We start from the raw sequence: 23485 nt of genomic DNA on the forward strand, positions 1-23485 counted from the left end.
GCATCTCTTTTCTTCACTGTAATACCTAGAAAAAAAAATCTTTAATAGTAATAACAGTAACAGTTTTATTCATACATTCTCCCATTTATGATCTGAAGTACCTGCAGCAGATCGTTGATGGATGGCAAGCACAGCTTTGACAGATGATGTTGAGTTATGAAAGACAGGTAGAAAACTGCAAGCATGTAAAATCCTGTGATGTATCCAATTTCTGGATACATCAAATAGACAAATAGATAACCAGTATTCCTAGATATGTCTGTGAGGTTTATTTTTTCCCCAACTAAATTCCATTCCATTAAGTTGAAATGTGTATTGTCATTGAATGAAAATGTCTGTTCAGAGAAAGCAAATAATTATCTTTATAATTTTGACTGTCTAAAGTGATTTTCATTTATCATTTATTTATCATACTATTCTATCTTAAAATGAAAACTTTTCAACATTTTGGAACTTTTTTTGTCTCCTTCAGTCATTTTTATTCCGATTGAAATAATAGTTTTTTCTTAAAAATTTACTGTCTGATATGAATTATTATATTTTTCAGACCTAGAATGAAAAAGTGGATTGAAAGTGTACACAGTTTAAGGCAGTACAGAGTTACCTCCCGGAATAAAACAACGTAAGCCAATCAGACAACAGTTAACTGAAAATGTGTGATACTTCTTTTACGGCCGCGTTGGTGATATATAAAGAGTCGCTGTTAGACGGAAAGTATTATTTAACTAATCACCACAAATAGTTTAAACATGTCAGGTAGAGGAAAAGGAGGTAAAGGTCTAGGAAAAGGAGGCGCCAAGCGTCACAGGAAGGTGTTGCGTGATAACATCCAAGGTATCACCAAGCCAGCCATCCGTCGTTTAGCAAGAAGAGGTGGAGTAAAACGTATATCTGGACTCATCTATGAGGAAACCCGTGGTGTCCTTAAAGTTTTCTTGGAAAATGTCATCCGTGATGCTGTCACATACACAGAGCACGCCAAGAGGAAGACTGTCACTGCCATGGATGTTGTCTACGCTTTGAAACGTCAAGGACGTACCTTGTACGGATTCGGAGGTTAAACAGCCACCCAGCTAATATCAACAACGGCCCTTTTCAGGGCCACCAACATTTTTCAAAAAGAATCTTAGATTTGTTGTACATCGTTTTTAAACAAAATCTTGAAATCAAAGCTTGCTCCCACTTCTATTCTTTTCTCTAATGTTCATGAATTTTTCAACCGTTTTTCTTGTTTTCCCTGATCCTGATCCGCAACTATTTTCTCTCTCTCGTTATACCCCCCCCCCCCCCTTTTTTTTTTTAAATATCTGGCTTTCTTTTTAATTAACTTCCTTACTCTTACTCTTGTATTTATTTGAGAATTTATATTTCTGAAGGTTTATGAATACGTTCAAAGATCAAGTCCGTGCATTTGCCTACATGAAGAGAGAAAATTTCAAAACAAAATGCACGGACTTTTACACACAAAATCTGTAGATTCTGTTATATTCAATTATAGAGGTTTTTTTTTGCGTGGTTTAAGATTAGGTAATGTTCTTGTTTCCGTGTAAAATAATTCTCGCAATATTTTTTTTCTCTCGAAAAGCAAAAGAAATCGTAAATTTATCAACTCTATTAATTGGAATGAAAGCACTGTTTTGTTCTTCATGATTTATGTATTTACGCTTTGTAGTTTTGACAGACAAATTAAATGCTACAGAATGAGTGAAATACACGTATATTTGTTATACAGATAGAAAGAAGAGAAAAGTAACCATATACTATTGAAATAGTTTGAAAGTGGTTATAGCTGGGGTTGGGATTATAGCTTTGTTTAGAAGTTTGACATTGATGTACAACAAATGTAAATTCTTTTTGAAAAATGTTGGTGGCCCTGAAAAGGGCCGTTTGTGAAGTTATAAACTTCAGACTGTTTACTTGCTGCTGGTGTATTTAGTGACGGCTTTGGTACCTTCACTGACAGCGTGCTTGGCCAATTCTCCGGGTAAGAGAAGACGGACAGCGGTCTGGATCTCCCGGGATGTGATGGTAGATCTTTTGTTGTAGTGTGCCAATCGGGAAGCCTCTGCTGCGATTCTCTCGAAGATATCGTTGACGAAGCTGTTCATGATGGACATTGCCTTTGAGGACACTCCGGTGTCGGGGTGAACTTGTCTCAAGACTTTGTAGATGTAGATAGCATAGGATTCACGTCTCTTCCTCCTCCTTTTCTTATCACCGCCGGGTCTGGCAGTCTTTGCCTTGGTGACGGCCTTCTTGGCTCCTTTAGTTCCTACTTTGGGTGGCATGTTACTGGTTTGATAATCAAATAAGTAATGGTGAAAAATTATTTTCAATTTGTTTATATACTGGGCAAAACGGATTGAAAGATTTTATTAAACGCGAACCTCGGAGAGAGCACCCATAACATGTTGAATGTTCGGTAGCCTAACTGCTCGCAGAGAGCTTCGTTCTGATTGGTGTATAATAAAAACATCGTTCAATCCGTTTAGTGGGTATATAAGCTAAATTTTGAAGAAAAATTGTATCACTTTACTCAGTGTCGATCAACCAAATAGTACAAAATGTCAGGACGAGGAAAAGGAGGAAAAGCAAAAGCAAAGGCAAAGTCTAGGTCATCCCGTGCCGGACTTCAGTTCCCAGTCGGTCGTATCCACAGACTTTTGAGGAAAGGAAACTATGCCGAGAGAGTTGGTGCCGGTGCACCAGTGTACCTCGCAGCTGTCTTAGAATACTTAGCAGCTGAAGTATTGGAGTTGGCAGGAAACGCCGCTCGTGACAACAAGAAGAGCAGAATCATTCCCCGTCATCTCCAGTTGGCCATCAGAAACGACGAAGAGTTGAACAAACTCTTGTCTGGTGTCACCATTGCCCAGGGAGGTGTTTTACCAAACATCCAGGCTGTACTTCTGCCAAAGAAGACCCAGAAAGCTGCCAAGTAAAAAGTGGATATATCGGATTACTCACTTAACAACGGCCCTTTTCAGGGCCACCAATATTTTTCAAAAAGAGTCTAAAATTGTTGTACATCTTAGTAATACTTTATTCCCCATACATAATTGAAAAAAATATATTCTACTACATAACAAATAAAAAATGTCTAAAATATAAATGTCCCTTCTTCCGTGATTCTTCTTTTCTTCTCTCTCTAACGCATCCCATTTAAGTACAGTTCTTATAGCATAACACTAAGTCTAGTAACTTTTTCAGTCTTCTTCATCAGAACATTTATTGTCGTACTTTCTGACTCTTTGAACCCACAAGTAGCTCAGTTAAATCATATAATGTTTGTCGGGGGGAAAAAAAACCACTGATAGTATTTATATTTAATACTAGTCTGCTCTCTTCTTTCTCTCTCTTGGTTATTGATGCGAGCATGCTTAGATTCATCTGAGAAGGTGTGTGGTTTTTTTTTATTATTATAATTATTTATAGTTTTTGTTAACATTATCTCTTTCGTCAACACTTTTATATATGATATGTACTTTCCATTCTTTTCCTTTTTCCATTTTTTTCAGCATCTCTCTCTCTGTCTTTCTGTCTTTATTTAGTTATTGTTTGTGTATTAAAGATGTGGAATTGATGTAAGCACACCGACAATCAGACAATGTGACAAATGTGCCCAGCCCAAATGAAAATCATACCACATCTTCTTTTTTTATATTAAATATACATAAATATGACATAATACAACAATAAAGAAACTCAGCCGATCCGCACAATGTCATGTCGGGAATGTGTAATTCCATTTGTTTCTGTTTTTTTATTTTTATTTCGCTTTGTTTGTGTTATAACTGCATTTTATTTTTATTTTTTCCTGTTTTTATTTTTCGTTCCTTTCCTTAATGTTTCTGCATGTATTTTGACCTTTTTTCATTATTATTATTTTTCTTCTTCAGATTTATCATATTGAAACCGTGACACTAATTTACTATTGTTGAGCTATGAGGGATGATCAGAAACTGTAATTATGAATGAAAAAAGGGGGCATTTTTACTGTCAGCTTGGGTTGAGCAGTTTTTCAGTAAAAAATGGATTGAAAACTGTCAAAGTCCCTTACAAATCAGTCCAATCAGATTTAAGATATGCGGACCAATCAACGCCAGCTTTATGTAAGTGGTGATCCAATCGTCACCGTGATTTCAATCCTCCCGGCAAGCACAAAAACACATTCACCGAAATTTTCAAGTATTCTTTCTGTAGCAAATCGTCCACAGAGCTAATAATCATGGCACGAACAAAGCAAACTGCACGTAAATCCACCGGAGGTAAAGCTCCAAGAAAACAACTTGCCACCAAGGCCGCCCGTAAGAGCGCACCTGCAACCGGTGGAGTCAAGAAACCACATAGATACAGGCCAGGAACAGTCGCTCTCCGAGAAATCAGGAGATACCAGAAGAGCACAGAGCTCCTCATCAGGAAACTCCCCTTCCAGAGATTAGTCCGTGAAATCGCCCAGGACTTCAAAACTGATCTCCGATTCCAGAGTTCAGCCGTCATGGCCCTACAGGAAGCCAGCGAAGCCTACTTGGTCGGTCTCTTCGAGGATACCAACTTGTGCGCAATCCACGCCAAGAGAGTAACCATCATGCCAAAGGATATCCAATTGGCCCGAAGAATCCGTGGAGAACGTGCTTAAGAAGTGTGATTTTTTCACCAAAACATAACGGCCCTTTTCAGGGCCACCAATATTTTTCAAAAAGAATCTATAAATTGTTGTACATGAAAATTAGAAACATAGCCGAACCCCTCTTTTCCCCATCTCTCTCTCTCTCTTTTATTTCTTCTTGTTGAATCCATCTATATGCAAAGCAATACATAGACAAAAAATAAATTTTATGATATATATATACACACAAGTCTCATCACAAAAAAAAGGGGGGTGTTTGTTTATCATGGTACATGTATGTCCTTGTGTGTAGAATATTAAATAGTACATTATATAAAAAAAGATCAACATATAAATGTTTCTATCTGTACTTCTGTTCTTTTCTTTTCTTCGCTTGTTTTGTCTTGTCTTCTTTTGATGTATTATTTACACCAGTAGTCTAGACCAAAGAAAGAGAACCACCAACTGGCCAAAATATAACCTTTTTTTTTAAGTTAGAGTTTAAATATCTTGTATAATTCATTAATTTGAATATTTCTTTTAGAAAAGCTGATATTACAGGGTACTTTTATCAAAAATTTAGAGCTCTTTTTCAGTCAGAATTGTAAAGAATTTTTTTATCATGTATGTAGTAATATATTTTGTCCACTTTAGAGTCTTGTCTTGCTGCTAGTTAACAAAATCATGAAATTTCTATTTAAATTAATATAATTTCGGTACGGGTCCAAGTAGTCCCCACAAAATTTCAATGTAGGAAGTCCATGTAAGCATATATCTTGCACTTATAAGCTTTTTTATATGATAAAAAGTGGTTTTCAGACTTATTATAAACTTTTCTGGCTAAAAGAAGTCTTCAGAATAGTAAGTACATGTGTGCGCATTAACATTTTTATTGGATTGGCTGATGAAATTGTCATCGTCATACTGTGGATAAATATAGAATGGCGTTTAAAAATAAAATTGAAAGGAAGATGCACACATAAGAAGTTTTACCCGCAGTCAGGGGCATCTCTTTTCTTCACTGTAATACCTAGAAAAAAAAATCTTTAATAGTAATAACAGTAACAGTTTTATTCATACATTCTCCCATTTATGATCTGAAGTACCTGCAGCAGATCGTTGATGGATGGCAAGCACAGCTTTGACAGATGATGTTGAGTTATGAAAGACAGGTAGAAAACTGCAAGCATGTAAAATCCTGTGATGTATCCAATTTCTGGATACATCAAATAGACAAATAGATAACCAGTATTCCTAGATATGTCTGTGAGGTTTATTTTTTCCCCAACTAAATTCCATTCCATTAAGTTGAAATGTGTATTGTCATTGAATGAAAATGTCTGTTCAGAGAAAGCAAATAATTATCTTTATAATTTTGACTGTCTAAAGTGATTTTCATTTATCATTTATTTATCATACTATTCTATCTTAAAATGAAAACTTTTCAACATTTTGGAACTTTTTTTGTCTCCTTCAGTCATTTTTATTCCGATTGAAATAATAGTTTTTTCTTAAAAATTTACTGTCTGATATGAATTATTATATTTTTCAGACCTAGAATGAAAAAGTGGATTGAAAGTGTACACAGTTTAAGGCAGTACAGAGTTACCTCCCGGAATAAAACAACGTAAGCCAATCAGACAACAGTTAACTGAAAATGTGTGATACTTCTTTTACGGCCGCGTTGGTGATATATAAAGAGTCGCTGTTAGACGGAAAGTATTATTTAACTAATCACCACAAATAGTTAAACATGTCAGGTAGAGGAAAAGGAGGTAAAGGTCTAGGAAAAGGAGGCGCCAAGCGTCACAGGAAGGTGTTGCGTGATAACATCCAAGGTATCACCAAGCCAGCCATCCGTCGTTTAGCAAGAAGAGGTGGAGTAAAACGTATATCTGGACTCATCTATGAGGAAACCCGTGGTGTCCTTAAAGTTTTCTTGGAAAATGTCATCCGTGATGCTGTCACATACACAGAGCACGCCAAGAGGAAGACTGTCACTGCCATGGATGTTGTCTACGCTTTGAAACGTCAAGGACGTACCTTGTACGGATTCGGAGGTTAAACAGCCACCCAGCTAATATCAACAACGGCCCTTTTCAGGGCCACCAACATTTTTCAAAAAGAATCTTAGATTTGTTGTACATCGTTTTAAACAAAATCTTGAAATCAAAGCTTGCTCCCACTTCTATTCTTTTCTCTAATGTTCATGAATTTTTCAACCGTTTTTCTTGTTTTCCCTGATCCTGATCCGCAACTATTTTCTCTCTCTCGTTATACCCCCCCCCCCCCCCCTTTTTTTTTTTAAATATCTGGCTTTCTTTTTAATTAACTTCCTTACTCTTACTCTTGTATTTATTTGAGAATTTATATTTCTGAAGGTTTATGAATACGTTCAAAGATCAAGTCCGTGCATTTGCCTACATGAAGAGAGAAAATTTCAAAACAAAATGCACGGACTTTTACACACAAAATCTGTAGATTCTGTTATATTCAATTATAGAGGTTTTTTTTGCGTGGTTTAAGATTAGGTAATGTTCTTGTTTCCGTGTAAAATAATTCTCGCAATATTTTTTTTCTCTCGAAAAGCAAAAGAAATCGTAAATTTATCAACTCTATTAATTGGAATGAAAGCACTGTTTTGTTCTTCATGATTTATGTATTTACGCTTTGTAGTTTTGACAGACAAATTAAATGCTACAGAATGAGTGAAATACACGTATATTTGTTATACAGATAGAAAGAAGAGAAAAGTAACCATATACTATTGAAATAGTTTGAAAGTGGTTATAGCTGGGGTTGGGATTTATAGCTTTGTTTAGAAGTTTGACATTGATGTACAACAAATGTAAATTCTTTTTGAAAAATGTTGGTGGCCCTGAAAAGGGCCGTTTGTGAAGTTATAAACTTCAGACTGTTTACTTGCTGCTGGTGTATTTAGTGACGGCTTTGGTACCTTCACTGACAGCGTGCTTGGCCAATTCTCCGGGTAAGAGAAGACGGACAGCGGTCTGGATCTCCCGGGATGTGATGGTAGATCTTTTGTTGTAGTGTGCCAATCGGGAAGCCTCTGCTGCGATTCTCTCGAAGATATCGTTGACGAAGCTGTTCATGATGGACATTGCCTTTGAGGACACTCCGGTGTCGGGGTGAACTTGTCTCAAGACTTTGTAGATGTAGATAGCATAGGATTCACGTCTCTTCCTCCTCCTTTTCTTATCACCGCCGGGTCTGGCAGTCTTTGCCTTGGTGACGGCCTTCTTGGCTCCTTTAGTTCCTACTTTGGGTGGCATGTTACTGGTTTGATAATCAAATAAGTAATGGTGAAAAATTATTTTCAATTTGTTTATATACTGGGCAAAACGGATTGAAAGATTTTATTAAACGCGAACCTCGGAGAGAGCACCCATAACATGTTGAATGTTCGGTAGCCTAACTGCTCGCAGAGAGCTTCGTTCTGATTGGTGTATAATAAAAACATCGTTCAATCCGTTTAGTGGGTATATAAGCTAAATTTTGAAGAAAAATTGTATCACTTTACTCAGTGTCGATCAACCAAATAGTACAAAATGTCAGGACGAGGAAAAGGAGGAAAAGCAAAAGCAAAGGCAAAGTCTAGGTCATCCCGTGCCGGACTTCAGTTCCCAGTCGGTCGTATCCACAGACTTTTGAGGAAAGGAAACTATGCCGAGAGAGTTGGTGCCGGTGCACCAGTGTACCTCGCAGCTGTCTTAGAATACTTAGCAGCTGAAGTATTGGAGTTGGCAGGAAACGCCGCTCGTGACAACAAGAAGAGCAGAATCATTCCCCGTCATCTCCAGTTGGCCATCAGAAACGACGAAGAGTTGAACAAACTCTTGTCTGGTGTCACCATTGCCCAGGGAGGTGTTTTACCAAACATCCAGGCTGTACTTCTGCCAAAGAAGACCCAGAAAGCTGCCAAGTAAAAAGTGGATATATCGGATTACTCACTTAACAACGGCCCTTTTCAGGGCCACCAATATTTTTCAAAAAGAGTCTAAAATTGTTGTACATCTTAGTAATACTTTATTCCCCATACATAATTGAAAAAAATATATTCTACTACATAACAAATAAAAAATGTCTAAAATATAAATGTCCCTTCTTCCGTGATTCTTCTTTTCTTCTCTCTCTAACGCATCCCATTTAAGTACAGTTCTTATAGCATAACACTAAGTCTAGTAACTTTTTCAGTCTTCTTCATCAGAACATTTATTGTCGTACTTTCTGACTCTTTGAACCCACAAGTAGCTCAGTTAAATCATATAATGTTTGTCGGGGGGAAAAAAAACCACTGATAGTATTTATATTTAATACTAGTCTGCTCTCTTCTTTCTCTCTCTTGGTTATTGATGCGAGCATGCTTAGATTCATCTGAGAAGGTGTGTGGTTTTTTTTTATTATTATAATTATTTATAGTTTTTGTTAACATTATCTCTTTCGTCAACACTTTTATATATGATATGTACTTTCCATTCTTTTCCTTTTTCCATTTTTTTCAGCATCTCTCTCTCTGTCTTTCTGTCTTTATTTAGTTATTGTTTGTGTATTAAAGATGTGGAATTGATGTAAGCACACCGACAATCAGACAATGTGACAAATGTGCCCAGCCCAAATGAAAATCATACCACATCTTCTTTTTTTATATTAAATATACATAAATATGACATAATACAACAATAAAGAAACTCAGCCGATCCGCACAATGTCATGTCGGGAATGTGTAATTCCATTTGTTTCTGTTTTTTTATTTTTATTTCGCTTTGTTTGTGTTATAACTGCATTTTATTTTTATTTTTTCCTGTTTTTATTTTTCGTTCCTTTCCTTAATGTTTCTGCATGTATTTTGACCTTTTTTCATTATTATTATTTTTCTTCTTCAGATTTATCATATTGAAACCGTGACACTAATTTACTATTGTTGAGCTATGAGGGATGATCAGAAACTGTAATTATGAATGAAAAAAGGGGGCATTTTTACTGTCAGCTTGGGTTGAGCAGTTTTTCAGTAAAAAATGGATTGAAAACTGTCAAAGTCCCTTACAAATCAGTCCAATCAGATTTAAGATATGCGGACCAATCAACGCCAGCTTTATGTAAGTGGTGATCCAATCGTCACCGTGATTTCAATCCTCCCGGCAAGCACAAAAACACATTCACCGAAATTTTCAAGTATTCTTTCTGTAGCAAATCGTCCACAGAGCTAATAATCATGGCACGAACAAAGCAAACTGCACGTAAATCCACCGGAGGTAAAGCTCCAAGAAAACAACTTGCCACCAAGGCCGCCCGTAAGAGCGCACCTGCAACCGGTGGAGTCAAGAAACCACATAGATACAGGCCAGGAACAGTCGCTCTCCGAGAAATCAGGAGATACCAGAAGAGCACAGAGCTCCTCATCAGGAAACTCCCCTTCCAGAGATTAGTCCGTGAAATCGCCCAGGACTTCAAAACTGATCTCCGATTCCAGAGTTCAGCCGTCATGGCCCTACAGGAAGCCAGCGAAGCCTACTTGGTCGGTCTCTTCGAGGATACCAACTTGTGCGCAATCCACGCCAAGAGAGTAACCATCATGCCAAAGGATATCCAATTGGCCCGAAGAATCCGTGGAGAACGTGCTTAAGAAGTGTGATTTTTTCACCAAAACATAACGGCCCTTTTCAGGGCCACCAATATTTTTCAAAAAGAATCTATAAATTGTTGTACATGAAAATTAGAAACATAGCCGAACCCCTCTTTTCCCCATCTCTCTCTCTCTCTTTTATTTCTTCTTGTTGAATCCATCTATATGCAAAGCAATACATAGACAAAAAATAAATTTTATGATATATATATACACACAAGTCTCATCACAAAAAAAAGGGGGGTGTTTGTTTATCATGGTACATGTATGTCCTTGTGTGTAGAATATTAAATAGTACATTATATAAAAAAAGATCAACATATAAATGTTTCTATCTGTACTTCTGTTCTTTTCTTTTCTTCGCTTGTTTTGTCTTGTCTTCTTTTGATGTATTATTTACACCAGTAGTCTAGACCAAAGAAAGAGAACCACCAACTGGCCAAAATATAACCTTTTTTTTTAAGTTAGAGTTTAAATATCTTGTATAATTCATTAATTTGAATATTTCTTTTAGAAAAGCTGATATTACAGGGTACTTTTATCAAAAATTTAGAGCTCTTTTTCAGTCAGAATTGTAAAGAATTTTTTTATCATGTATGTAGTAATATATTTTGTCCACTTTAGAGTCTTGTCTTGCTGCTAGTTAACAAAATCATGAAATTTCTATTTAAATTAATATAATTTCGGTACGGGTCCAAGTAGTCCCCACAAAATTTCAATGTAGGAAGTCCATGTAAGCATATATCTTGCACTTATAAGCTTTTTTATATGATAAAAAGTGGTTTTCAGACTTATTATAAACTTTTCTGGCTAAAAGAAGTCTTCAGAATAGTAAGTACATGTGTGCGCATTAACATTTTTATTGGATTGGCTGATGAAATTGTCATCGTCATACTGTGGATAAATATAGAATGGCGTTTAAAAATAAAATTGAAAGGAAGATGCACACATAAGAAGTTTTACCCGCAGTCAGGGGCATCTCTTTTCTTCACTGTAATACCTAGAAAAAAAAATCTTTAATAGTAATAACAGTAACAGTTTTATTCATACATTCTCCCATTTATGATCTGAAGTACCTGCAGCAGATCGTTGATGGATGGCAAGCACAGCTTTGACAGATGATGTTGAGTTATGAAAGACAGGTAGAAAACTGCAAGCATGTAAAATCCTGTGATGTATCCAATTTCTGGATACATCAAATAGACAAATAGATAACCAGTATTCCTAGATATGTCTGTGAGGTTTATTTTTTCCCCAACTAAATTCCATTCCATTAAGTTGAAATGTGTATTGTCATTGAATGAAAATGTCTGTTCAGAGAAAGCAAATAATTATCTTTATAATTTTGACTGTCTAAAGTGATTTTCATTTATCATTTATTTATCATACTATTCTATCTTAAAATGAAAACTTTTCAACATTTTGGAACTTTTTTTGTCTCCTTCAGTCATTTTTATTCCGATTGAAATAATAGTTTTTTCTTAAAAATTTACTGTCTGATATGAATTATTATATTTTTCAGACCTAGAATGAAAAAGTGGATTGAAAGTGTACACAGTTTAAGGCAGTACAGAGTTACCTCCCGGAATAAAACAACGTAAGCCAATCAGACAACAGTTAACTGAAAATGTGTGATACTTCTTTTACGGCCGCGTTGGTGATATATAAAGAGTCGCTGTTAGACGGAAAGTATTATTTAACTAATCACCACAAATAGTTAAACATGTCAGGTAGAGGAAAAGGAGGTAAAGGTCTAGGAAAAGGAGGCGCCAAGCGTCACAGGAAGGTGTTGCGTGATAACATCCAAGGTATCACCAAGCCAGCCATCCGTCGTTTAGCAAGAAGAGGTGGAGTAAAACGTATATCTGGACTCATCTATGAGGAAACCCGTGGTGTCCTTAAAGTTTTCTTGGAAAATGTCATCCGTGATGCTGTCACATACACAGAGCACGCCAAGAGGAAGACTGTCACTGCCATGGATGTTGTCTACGCTTTGAAACGTCAAGGACGTACCTTGTACGGATTCGGAGGTTAAACAGCCACCCAGCTAATATCAACAACGGCCCTTTTCAGGGCCACCAACATTTTTCAAAAAGAATCTTAGATTTGTTGTACATCGTTTTAAACAAAATCTTGAAATCAAAGCTTGCTCCCACTTCTATTCTTTTCTCTAATGTTCATGAATTTTTCAACCGTTTTTCTTGTTTTCCCTGATCCTGATCCGCAACTATTTTCTCTCTCTCGTTATACACCCCCCCCCCCCCCCCTTTTTTTTTTTAAATATCTGGCTTTCTTTTTAATTAACTTCCTTACTCTTACTCTTGTATTTATTTGAGAATTTATATTTCTGAAGGTTTATGAATACGTTCAAAGATCAAGTCCGTGCATTTGCCTACATGAAGAGAGAAAATTTCAAAACAAAATGCACGGACTTTTACACACAAAATCTGTAGATTCTGTTATATTCAATTATAGAGGTTTTTTTTGCGTGGTTTAAGATTAGGTAATGTTCTTGTTTCCGTGTAAAATAATTCTCGCAATATTTTTTTTCTCTCGAAAAGCAAAAGAAATCGTAAATTTATCAACTCTATTAATTGGAATGAAAGCACTGTTTTGTTCTTCATGATTTATGTATTTACGCTTTGTAGTTTTGACAGACAAATTAAATGCTACAGAATGAGTGAAATACACGTATATTTGTTATACAGATAGAAAGAAGAGAAAAGTAACCATATACTATTGAAATAGTTTGAAAGTGGTTATAGCTGGGGTTGGGATTTATAGCTTTGTTTAGAAGTTTGACATTGATGTACAACAAATGTAAATTCTTTTTGAAAAATGTTGGTGGCCCTGAAAAGGGCCGTTTGTGAAGTTATAAACTTCAGACTGTTTACTTGCTGCTGGTGTATTTAGTGACGGCTTTGGTACCTTCACTGACAGCGTGCTTGGCCAATTCTCCGGGTAAGAGAAGACGGACAGCGGTCTGGATCTCCCGGGATGTGATGGTAGATCTTTTGTTGTAGTGTGCCAATCGGGAAGCCTCTGCTGCGATTCTCTCGAAGATATCGTTGACGAAGCTGTTCATGATGGACATTGCCTTTGAGGACACTCCGGTGTCGGGGTGAACTTGTCTCAAGACTTTGTAGATGTAGATAGCATAGGATTCACGTCTCTTCCTCCTCCTTTTCTTATCACCGCCGGGTCTGGCAGTCTTTGCCTTGGTGACGGCCTTCTTGGCTCCTTTAGTTCCTACTTTGGGTGGCATGTTACTGGTTTGATAATCAAATAAGTAATGGTGAAAAATTATTTTCAATTTGTTTATATACTGGGCAAAACGGATTGAAAGATTTTATTAAACGCGAACCTCGGAGAGAGCACCCATAACATGTTGAATGTTCGGTAGCCTAACTGCTCGCAGAGAGCTTCGTTCTGATTGGTGTATAATAAAAACATCGTTCAATCCGTTTAGTGGGTATATAAGCTAAATTTTGAAGAAAAATTGTATCACTTTACTCAGTGTCGATCAACCAAATAGTACAAAATGTCAGGACGAGGAAAAGGAGGAAAAGCAAAAGCAAAGGCAAAGTCTAGGTCATCCCGTGCCGGACTTCAGTTCCCAGTCGGTCGTATCCACAGACTTTTGAGGAAAGGAAACTATGCCGAGAGAGTTGGTGCCGGTGCACCAGTGTACCTCGCAGCTGTCTTAGAATACTTAGCAGCTGAAGTATTGGAGTTGGCAGGAAACGCCGCTCGTGACAACAAGAAGAGCAGAATCATTCCCCGTCATCTCCAGTTGGCCATCAGAAACGACGAAGAGTTGAACAAACTCTTGTCTGGTGTCACCATTGCCCAGGGAGGTGTTTTACCAAACATCCAGGCTGTACTTCTGCCAAAGAAGACCCAGAAAGCTGCCAAGTAAAAAGTGGATATATCGGATTACTCACTTAACAACGGCCCTTTTCAGGGCCACCAATATTTTTCAAAAAGAGTCTAAAATTGTTGTACATCTTAGTAATACTTTATTCCCCATACATAATTGAAAAAAATATATTCTACTACATAACAAATAAAAAATGTCTAAAATATAAATGTCCCTTCTTCCGTGATTCTTCTTTTCTTCTCTCTCTAACGCATCCCATTTAAGTACAGTTCTTATAGCATAACACTAAGTCTAGTAACTTTTTCAGTCTTCTTCATCAGAACATTTATTGTCGTACTTTCTGACTCTTTGAACCCACAAGTAGCTCAGTTAAATCATATAATGTTTGTCGGGGGGAAAAAAAACCACTGATAGTATTTATATTTAATACTAGTCTGCTCTCTTCTTTCTCTCTCTTGGTTATTGATGCGAGCATGCTTAGATTCATCTGAGAAGGTGTGTGGTTTTTTTTTATTATTATAATTATTTATAGTTTTTGTTAACATTATCTCTTTCGTCAACACTTTTATATATGATATGTACTTTCCATTCTTTTCCTTTTTCCATTTTTTTCAGCATCTCTCTCTCTGTCTTTCTGTCTTTATTTAGTTATTGTTTGTGTATTAAAGATGTGGAATTGATGTAAGCACACCGACAATCAGACAATGTGACAAATGTGCCCAGCCCAAATGAAAATCATACCACATCTTCTTTTTTTATATTAAATATACATAAATATGACATAATACAACAATAAAGAAACTCAGCCGATCCGCACAATGTCATGTCGGGAATGTGTAATTCCATTTGTTTCTGTTTTTTTATTTTTATTTCGCTTTGTTTGTGTTATAACTGCATTTTATTTTTATTTTTTCCTGTTTTTATTTTTCGTTCCTTTCCTTAATGTTTCTGCATGTATTTTGACCTTTTTTCATTATTATTATTTTTCTTCTTCAGATTTATCATATTGAAACCGTGACACTAATTTACTATTGTTGAGCTATGAGGGATGATCAGAAACTGTAATTATGAATGAAAAAAGGGGGCATTTTTACTGTCAGCTTGGGTTGAGCAGTTTTTCAGTAAAAAATGGATTGAAAACTGTCAAAGTCCCTTACAAATCAGTCCAATCAGATTTAAGATATGCGGACCAATCAACGCCAGCTTTATGTAAGTGGTGATCCAATCGTCACCGTGATTTCAATCCTCCCGGCAAGCACAAAAACACATTCACCGAAATTTTCAAGTATTCTTTCTGTAGCAAATCGTCCACAGAGCTAATAATCATGGCACGAACAAAGCAAACTGCACGTAAATCCACCGGAGGTAAAGCTCCAAGAAAACAACTTGCCACCAAGGCCGCCCGTAAGAGCGCACCTGCAACCGGTGGAGTCAAGAAACCACATAGATACAGGCCAGGAACAGTCGCTCTCCGAGAAATCAGGAGATACCAGAAGAGCACAGAGCTCCTCATCAGGAAACTCCCCTTCCAGAGATTAGTCCGTGAAATCGCCCAGGACTTCAAAACTGATCTCCGATTCCAGAGTTCAGCCGTCATGGCCCTACAGGAAGCCAGCGAAGCCTACTTGGTCGGTCTCTTCGAGGATACCAACTTGTGCGCAATCCACGCCAAGAGAGTAACCATCATGCCAAAGGATATCCAATTGGCCCGAAGAATCCGTGGAGAACGTGCTTAAGAAGTGTGATTTTTTCACCAAAACATAACGGCCCTTTTCAGGGCCACCAATATTTTTCAAAAAGAATCTATAAATTGTTGTACATGAAAATTAGAAACATAGCCGAACCCCTCTTTTCCCCATCTCTCTCTCTCTCTTTTATTTCTTCTTGTTGAATCCATCTATATGCAAAGCAATACATAGACAAAAAATAAATTTTATGATATATATATACACACAAGTCTCATCACAAAAAAAAGGGGGGTGTTTGTTTATCATGGTACATGTATGTCCTTGTGTGTAGAATATTAAATAGTACATTATATAAAAAAAGATCAACATATAAATGTTTCTATCTGTACTTCTGTTCTTTTCTTTTCTTCGCTTGTTTTGTCTTGTCTTCTTTTGATGTATTATTTACACCAGTAGTCTAGACCAAAGAAAGAGAACCACCAACTGGCCAAAATATAACCTTTTTTTTTAAGTTAGAGTTTAAATATCTTGTATAATTCATTAATTTGAATATTTCTTTTAGAAAAGCTGATATTACAGGGTACTTTTATCAAAAATTTAGAGCTCTTTTTCAGTCAGAATTGTAAAGAATTTTTTTATCATGTATGTAGTAATATATTTTGTCCACTTTAGAGTCTTGTCTTGCTGCTAGTTAACAAAATCATGAAATTTCTATTTAAATTAATATAATTTCGGTACGGGTCCAAGTAGTCCCCACAAAATTTCAATGTAGGAAGTCCATGTAAGCATATATCTTGCACTTATAAGCTTTTTTATATGATAAAAAGTGGTTTTCAGACTTATTATAAACTTTTCTGGCTAAAAGAAGTCTTCAGAATAGTAAGTACATGTGTGCGCATTAACATTTTTATTGGATTGGCTGATGAAATTGTCATCGTCATACTGTGGATAAATATAGAATGGCGTTTAAAAATAAAATTGAAAGGAAGATGCACACATAAGAAGTTTTACCCGCAGTCAGGGGCATCTCTTTTCTTCACTGTAATACCTAGAAAAAAAAATCTTTAATAGTAATAACAGTAACAGTTTTATTCATACATTCTCCCATTTATGATCTGAAGTACCTGCAGCAGATCGTTGATGGATGGCAAGCACAGCTTTGACAGATGATGTTGAGTTATGAAAGACAGGTAGAAAACTGCAAGCATGTAAAATCCTGTGATGTATCCAATTTCTGGATACATCAAATAGACAAATAGATAACCAGTATTCCTAGATATGTCTGTGAGGTTTATTTTTTCCCCAACTAAATTCCATTCCATTAAGTTGAAATGTGTATTGTCATTGAATGAAAATGTCTGTTCAGAGAAAGCAAATAATTATCTTTATAATTTTGACTGTCTAAAGTGATTTTCATTTATCATTTATTTATCATACTATTCTATCTTAAAATGAAAACTTTTCAACATTTTGGAACTTTTTTTGTCTCCTTCAGTCATTTTTATTCCGATTGAAATAATAGTTTTTTCTTAAAAATTTACTGTCTGATATGAATTATTATATTTTTCAGACCTAGAATGAAAAAGTGGATTGAAAGTGTACACAGTTTAAGGCAGTACAGAGTTACCTCCCGGAATAAAACAACGTAAGCCAATCAGACAACAGTTAACTGAAAATGTGTGATACTTCTTTTACGGCCGCGTTGGTGATATATAAAGAGTCGCTGTTAGACGGAAAGTATTATTTAACTAATCACCACAAATAGTTAAACATGTCAGGTAGAGGAAAAGGAGGTAAAGGTCTAGGAAAAGGAGGCGCCAAGCGTCACAGGAAGGTGTTGCGTGATAACATCCAAGGTATCACCAAGCCAGCCATCCGTCGTTTAGCAAGAAGAGGTGGAGTAAAACGTATATCTGGACTCATCTATGAGGAAACCCGTGGTGTCCTTAAAGTTTTCTTGGAAAATGTCATCCGTGATGCTGTCACATACACAGAGCACGCCAAGAGGAAGACTGTCACTGCCATGGATGTTGTCTACGCTTTGAAACGTCAAGGACGTACCTTGTACGGATTCGGAGGTTAAACAGCCACCCAGCTAATATCAACAACGGCCCTTTTCAGGGCCACCAACATTTTTCAAAAAGAATCTTAGATTTGTTGTACATCGTTTTAAACAAAATCTTGAAATCAAAGCTTGCTCCCACTTCTATTCTTTTCTCTAATGTTCATGAATTTTTCAACCGTTTTTCTTGTTTTCCCTGATCCTGATCCGCAACTATTTTCTCTCTCTCGTTATACCCCCCCCCCCCCCCTTTTTTTTTTTAAATATCTGGCTTTCTTTTTAATTAACTTCCTTACTCTTACTCTTGTATTTATTTGAGAATTTATATTTCTGAAGGTTTATGAATACGTTCAAAGATCAAGTCCGTGCATTTGCCTACATGAAGAGAGAAAATTTCAAAACAAAATGCACGGACTTTTACACACAAAATCTGTAGATTCTGTTATATTCAATTATAGAGGTTTTTTTTGCGTGGTTTAAGATTAGGTAATGTTCTTGTTTCCGTGTAAAATAATTCTCGCAATATTTTTTTTCTCTCGAAAAGCAAAAGAAATCGTAAATTTATCAACTCTATTAATTGGAATGAAAGCACTGTTTTGTTCTTCATGATTTATGTATTTACGCTTTGTAGTTTTGACAGACAAATTAAATGCTACAGAATGAGTGAAATACACGTATATTTGTTATACAGATAGAAAGAAGAGAAAAGTAACCATATACTATTGAAATAGTTTGAAAGTGGTTATAGCTGGGGTTGGGATTTATAGCTTTGTTTAGAAGTTTGACATTGATGTACAACAAATGTAAATTCTTTTTGAAAAATGTTGGTGGCCCTGAAAAGGGCCGTTTGTGAAGTTATAAACTTCAGACTGTTTACTTGCTGCTGGTGTATTTAGTGACGGCTTTGGTACCTTCACTGACAGCGTGCTTGGCCAATTCTCCGGGTAAGAGAAGACGGACAGCGGTCTGGATCTCCCGGGATGTGATGGTAGATCTTTTGTTGTAGTGTGCCAATCGGGAAGCCTCTGCTGCGATTCTCTCGAAGATATCGTTGACGAAGCTGTTCATGATGGACATTGCCTTTGAGGACACTCCGGTGTCGGGGTGAACTTGTCTCAAGACTTTGTAGATGTAGATAGCATAGGATTCACGTCTCTTCCTCCTCCTTTTCTTATCACCGCCGGGTCTGGCAGTCTTTGCCTTGGTGACGGCCTTCTTGGCTCCTTTAGTTCCTACTTTGGGTGGCATGTTACTGGTTTGATAATCAAATAAGTAATGGTGAAAAATTATTTTCAATTTGTTTATATACTGGGCAAAACGGATTGAAAGATTTTATTAAACGCGAACCTCGGAGAGAGCACCCATAACATGTTGAATGTTCGGTAGCCTAACTGCTCGCAGAGAGCTTCGTTCTGATTGGTGTATAATAAAAACATCGTTCAATCCGTTTAGTGGGTATATAAGCTAAATTTTGAAGAAAAATTGTATCACTTTACTCAGTGTCGATCAACCAAATAGTACAAAATGTCAGGACGAGGAAAAGGAGGAAAAGCAAAAGCAAAGGCAAAGTCTAGGTCATCCCGTGCCGGACTTCAGTTCCCAGTCGGTCGTATCCACAGACTTTTGAGGAAAGGAAACTATGCCGAGAGAGTTGGTGCCGGTGCACCAGTGTACCTCGCAGCTGTCTTAGAATACTTAGCAGCTGAAGTATTGGAGTTGGCAGGAAACGCCGCTCGTGACAACAAGAAGAGCAGAATCATTCCCCGTCATCTCCAGTTGGCCATCAGAAACGACGAAGAGTTGAACAAACTCTTGTCTGGTGTCACCATTGCCCAGGGAGGTGTTTTACCAAACATCCAGGCTGTACTTCTGCCAAAGAAGACCCAGAAAGCTGCCAAGTAAAAAGTGGATATATCGGATTACTCACTTAACAACGGCCCTTTTCAGGGCCACCAATATTTTTCAAAAAGAGTCTAAAATTGTTGTACATCTTAGTAATACTTTATTCCCCATACATAATTGAAAAAAATATATTCTACTACATAACAAATAAAAAATGTCTAAAATATAAATGTCCCTTCTTCCGTGATTCTTCTTTTCTTCTCTCTCTAACGCATCCCATTTAAGTACAGTTCTTATAGCATAACACTAAGTCTAGTAACTTTTTCAGTCTTCTTCATCAGAACATTTATTGTCGTACTTTCTGACTCTTTGAACCCACAAGTAGCTCAGTTAAATCATATAATGTTTGTCGGGGGGAAAAAAAACCACTGATAGTATTTATATTTAATACTAGTCTGCTCTCTTCTTTCTCTCTCTTGGTTATTGATGCGAGCATGCTTAGATTCATCTGAGAAGGTGTGTGGTTTTTTTTTATTATTATAATTATTTATAGTTTTTGTTAACATTATCTCTTTCGTCAACACTTTTATATATGATATGTACTTTCCATTCTTTTCCTTTTTCCATTTTTTTCAGCATCTCTCTCTCTGTCTTTCTGTCTTTATTTAGTTATTGTTTGTGTATTAAAGATGTGGAATTGATGTAAGCACACCGACAATCAGACAATGTGACAAATGTGCCCAGCCCAAATGAAAATCATACCACATCTTCTTTTTTTATATTAAATATACATAAATATGACATAATACAACAATAAAGAAACTCAGCCGATCCGCACAATGTCATGTCGGGAATGTGTAATTCCATTTGTTTCTGTTTTTTTATTTTTATTTCGCTTTGTTTGTGTTATAACTGCATTTTATTTTTATTTTTTCCTGTTTTTATTTTTCGTTCCTTTCCTTAATGTTTCTGCATGTATTTTGACCTTTTTTCATTATTATTATTTTTCTTCTTCAGATTTATCATATTGAAACCGTGACACTAATTTACTATTGTTGAGCTATGAGGGATGATCAGAAACTGTAATTATGAATGAAAAAAGGGGGCATTTTTACTGTCAGCTTGGGTTGAGCAGTTTTTCAGTAAAAAATGGATTGAAAACTGTCAAAGTCCCTTACAAATCAGTCCAATCAGATTTAAGATATGCGGACCAATCAACGCCAGCTTTATGTAAGTGGTGATCCAATCGTCACCGTGATTTCAATCCTCCCGGCAAGCACAAAAACACATTCACCGAAATTTTCAAGTATTCTTTCTGTAGCAAATCGTCCACAGAGCTAATAATCATGGCACGAACAAAGCAAACTGCACGTAAATCCACCGGAGGTAAAGCTCCAAGAAAACAACTTGCCACCAAGGCCGCCCGTAAGAGCGCACCTGCAACCGGTGGAGTCAAGAAACCACATAGATACAGGCCAGGAACAGTCGCTCTCCGAGAAATCAGGAGATACCAGAAGAGCACAGAGCTCCTCATCAGGAAACTCCCCTTCCAGAGATTAGTCCGTGAAATCGCCCAGGACTTCAAAACTGATCTCCGATTCCAGAGTTCAGCCGTCATGGCCCTACAGGAAGCCAGCGAAGCCTACTTGGTCGGTCTCTTCGAGGATACCAACTTGTGCGCAATCCACGCCAAGAGAGTAACCATCATGCCAAAGGATATCCAATTGGCCCGAAGAATCCGTGGAGAACGTGCTTAAGAAGTGTGATTTTTTCACCAAAACATAACGGCCCTTTTCAGGGCCACCAATATTTTTCAAAAAGAATCTATAAATTGTTGTACATGAAAATTAGAAACATAGCCGAACCCCTCTTTTCCCCATCTCTCTCTCTCTCTTTTATTTCTTCTTGTTGAATCCATCTATATGCAAAGCAATACATAGACAAAAAATAAATTTTATGATATATATATACACACAAGTCTCATCACAAAAAAAAGGGGGGTGTTTGTTTATCATGGTACATGTATGTCCTTGTGTGTAGAATATTAAATAGTACATTATATAAAAAAAGATCAACATATAAATGTTTCTATCTGTACTTCTGTTCTTTTCTTTTCTTCGCTTGTTTTGTCTTGTCTTCTTTTGATGTATTATTTACACCAGTAGTCTAGACCAAAGAAAGAGAACCACCAACTGGCCAAAATATAACCTTTTTTTTTAAGTTAGAGTTTAAATATCTTGTATAATTCATTAATTTGAATATTTCTTTTAGAAAAGCTGATATTACAGGGTACTTTTATCAAAAATTTAGAGCTCTTTTTCAGTCAGAATTGTAAAGAATTTTTTTATCATGTATGTAGTAATATATTTTGTCCACTTTAGAGTCTTGTCTTGCTGCTAGTTAACAAAATCATGAAATTTCTATTTAAATTAATATAATTTCGGTACGGGTCCAAGTAGTCCCCACAAAATTTCAATGTAGGAAGTCCATGTAAGCATATATCTTGCACTTATAAGCTTTTTTATATGATAAAAAGTGGTTTTCAGACTTATTATAAACTTTTCTGGCTAAAAGAAGTCTTCAGAATAGTAAGTACATGTGTGCGCATTAACATTTTTATTGGATTGGCTGATGAAATTGTCATCGTCATACTGTGGATAAATATAGAATGGCGTTTAAAAATAAAATTGAAAGGAAGATGCACACATAAGAAGTTTTACCCGCAGTCAGGGGCATCTCTTTTCTTCACTGTAATACCTAGAAAAAAAAATCTTTAATAGTAATAACAGTAACAGTTTTATTCATACATTCTCCCATTTATGATCTGAAGTACCTGCAGCAGATCGTTGATGGATGGCAAGCACAGCTTTGACAGATGATGTTGAGTTATGAAAGACAGGTAGAAAACTGCAAGCATGTAAAATCCTGTGATGTATCCAATTTCTGGATACATCAAATAGACAAATAGATAACCAGTATTCCTAGATATGTCTGTGAGGTTTATTTTTTCCCCAACTAAATTCCATTCCATTAAGTTGAAATGTGTATTGTCATTGAATGAAAATGTCTGTTCAGAGAAAGCAAATAATTATCTTTATAATTTTGACTGTCTAAAGTGATTTTCATTTATCATTTATTTATCATACTATTCTATCTTAAAATGAAAACTTTTCAACATTTTGGAACTTTTTTTGTCTCCTTCAGTCATTTTTATTCCGATTGAAATAATAGTTTTTTCTTAAAAATTTACTGTCTGATATGAATTATTATATTTTTCAGACCTAGAATGAAAAAGTGGATTGAAAGTGTACACAGTTTAAGGCAGTACAGAGTTACCTCCCGGAATAAAACAACGTAAGCCAATCAGACAACAGTTAACTGAAAATGTGTGATACTTCTTTTACGGCCGCGTTGGTGATATATAAAGAGTCGCTGTTAGACGGAAAGTATTATTTAACTAATCACCACAAATAGTTAAACATGTCAGGTAGAGGAAAAGGAGGTAAAGGTCTAGGAAAAGGAGGCGCCAAGCGTCACAGGAAGGTGTTGCGTGATAACATCCAAGGTATCACCAAGCCAGCCATCCGTCGTTTAGCAAGAAGAGGTGGAGTAAAACGTATATCTGGACTCATCTATGAGGAAACCCGTGGTGTCCTTAAAGTTTTCTTGGAAAATGTCATCCGTGATGCTGTCACATACACAGAGCACGCCAAGAGGAAGACTGTCACTGCCATGGATGTTGTCTACGCTTTGAAACGTC

At 36.4% G+C, this 23485-nt stretch overlaps 16 protein-coding genes across 16 annotated transcripts in view; 12 read left to right on the top strand and 4 right to left on the bottom strand.

The window, feature by feature from the left end:
* Positions 1 to 1061, top strand: part of LOC134722600 (histone H4-like) — a 2292-nt gene extending 1231 nt beyond the window's left edge. The window contains exon 2 of the mRNA XM_063586216.1: positions 743 to 1061. Within this exon, the coding sequence (XP_063442286.1) occupies positions 743 to 1061 (319 nt within the window). The remainder of the gene's footprint in view (positions 1 to 742) is intronic.
* An 852-nt stretch (positions 1062 to 1913) lies between these two features.
* LOC134723367 (histone H2B-like) lies at positions 1914 to 2288 on the bottom strand. Its single transcript, XM_063586984.1, has one exon. It carries the CDS (start codon positions 2286 to 2288, stop codon positions 1914 to 1916), a length of 375 nt encoding a protein of 124 aa, XP_063443054.1.
* A 276-nt stretch (positions 2289 to 2564) lies between these two features.
* On the top strand, positions 2565 to 3087 carry LOC134723366 (histone H2A). Its single transcript, XM_063586983.1, has one exon. The coding sequence runs from the start codon at positions 2565 to 2567 to the stop codon at positions 2940 to 2942; it is 378 nt and encodes a 125-aa protein (XP_063443053.1). The 3' UTR covers positions 2943 to 3087.
* A 1125-nt stretch (positions 3088 to 4212) lies between these two features.
* Positions 4213 to 4639, top strand: LOC134722601 (histone H3). Its single transcript, XM_063586217.1, has one exon. The coding sequence runs from the start codon at positions 4229 to 4231 to the stop codon at positions 4637 to 4639; it is 411 nt and encodes a 136-aa protein (XP_063442287.1). The 5' UTR covers positions 4213 to 4228.
* Positions 4640 to 6362: 1723 nt separating this feature from the next.
* Positions 6363 to 6674, top strand: LOC134722602 (histone H4). Its single transcript, XM_063586218.1, has one exon. It carries the CDS (start codon positions 6363 to 6365, stop codon positions 6672 to 6674), a length of 312 nt encoding a protein of 103 aa, XP_063442288.1.
* Positions 6675 to 7527: 853 nt separating this feature from the next.
* On the bottom strand, positions 7528 to 7902 carry LOC134723370 (histone H2B-like). Its single transcript, XM_063586986.1, has one exon. The coding sequence runs from the start codon at positions 7900 to 7902 to the stop codon at positions 7528 to 7530; it is 375 nt and encodes a 124-aa protein (XP_063443056.1).
* Positions 7903 to 8178: 276 nt separating this feature from the next.
* LOC134723368 (histone H2A) lies at positions 8179 to 8701 on the top strand. Its single transcript, XM_063586985.1, has one exon. It carries the CDS (start codon positions 8179 to 8181, stop codon positions 8554 to 8556), a length of 378 nt encoding a protein of 125 aa, XP_063443055.1. The 3' UTR covers positions 8557 to 8701.
* A 1125-nt stretch (positions 8702 to 9826) lies between these two features.
* Positions 9827 to 10253, top strand: LOC134722603 (histone H3). The gene has a single exon (XM_063586220.1). It carries the CDS (start codon positions 9843 to 9845, stop codon positions 10251 to 10253), a length of 411 nt encoding a protein of 136 aa, XP_063442290.1. The 5' UTR covers positions 9827 to 9842.
* Positions 10254 to 11976: 1723 nt separating this feature from the next.
* Positions 11977 to 12288, top strand: LOC134722604 (histone H4). Its single transcript, XM_063586221.1, has one exon. It carries the CDS (start codon positions 11977 to 11979, stop codon positions 12286 to 12288), a length of 312 nt encoding a protein of 103 aa, XP_063442291.1.
* Positions 12289 to 13143: 855 nt separating this feature from the next.
* On the bottom strand, positions 13144 to 13518 carry LOC134723372 (histone H2B-like). Its single transcript, XM_063586988.1, has one exon. It carries the CDS (start codon positions 13516 to 13518, stop codon positions 13144 to 13146), a length of 375 nt encoding a protein of 124 aa, XP_063443058.1.
* A 276-nt stretch (positions 13519 to 13794) lies between these two features.
* LOC134723371 (histone H2A) lies at positions 13795 to 14317 on the top strand. Its single transcript, XM_063586987.1, has one exon. It carries the CDS (start codon positions 13795 to 13797, stop codon positions 14170 to 14172), a length of 378 nt encoding a protein of 125 aa, XP_063443057.1. The 3' UTR covers positions 14173 to 14317.
* A 1125-nt stretch (positions 14318 to 15442) lies between these two features.
* Positions 15443 to 15869, top strand: LOC134722605 (histone H3). The gene has a single exon (XM_063586222.1). The coding sequence runs from the start codon at positions 15459 to 15461 to the stop codon at positions 15867 to 15869; it is 411 nt and encodes a 136-aa protein (XP_063442292.1). The 5' UTR covers positions 15443 to 15458.
* A 1723-nt stretch (positions 15870 to 17592) lies between these two features.
* On the top strand, positions 17593 to 17904 carry LOC134722606 (histone H4). The gene has a single exon (XM_063586223.1). It carries the CDS (start codon positions 17593 to 17595, stop codon positions 17902 to 17904), a length of 312 nt encoding a protein of 103 aa, XP_063442293.1.
* An 852-nt stretch (positions 17905 to 18756) lies between these two features.
* Positions 18757 to 19131, bottom strand: LOC134723374 (histone H2B-like). Its single transcript, XM_063586990.1, has one exon. It carries the CDS (start codon positions 19129 to 19131, stop codon positions 18757 to 18759), a length of 375 nt encoding a protein of 124 aa, XP_063443060.1.
* Positions 19132 to 19407: 276 nt separating this feature from the next.
* On the top strand, positions 19408 to 19930 carry LOC134723373 (histone H2A). The gene has a single exon (XM_063586989.1). The coding sequence runs from the start codon at positions 19408 to 19410 to the stop codon at positions 19783 to 19785; it is 378 nt and encodes a 125-aa protein (XP_063443059.1). The 3' UTR covers positions 19786 to 19930.
* Positions 19931 to 21055: 1125 nt separating this feature from the next.
* Positions 21056 to 21482, top strand: LOC134722607 (histone H3). Its single transcript, XM_063586224.1, has one exon. The coding sequence runs from the start codon at positions 21072 to 21074 to the stop codon at positions 21480 to 21482; it is 411 nt and encodes a 136-aa protein (XP_063442294.1). The 5' UTR covers positions 21056 to 21071.
* The last annotated feature ends 2003 nt before the right edge of the window (positions 21483 to 23485 follow it).

This window comes from Mytilus trossulus, chromosome 6 (genome assembly GCF_036588685.1).
Source record: "Mytilus trossulus isolate FHL-02 chromosome 6, PNRI_Mtr1.1.1.hap1, whole genome shotgun sequence".
Lineage (NCBI taxonomy): Eukaryota > Metazoa > Mollusca > Bivalvia > Mytilida > Mytilidae > Mytilus > Mytilus trossulus.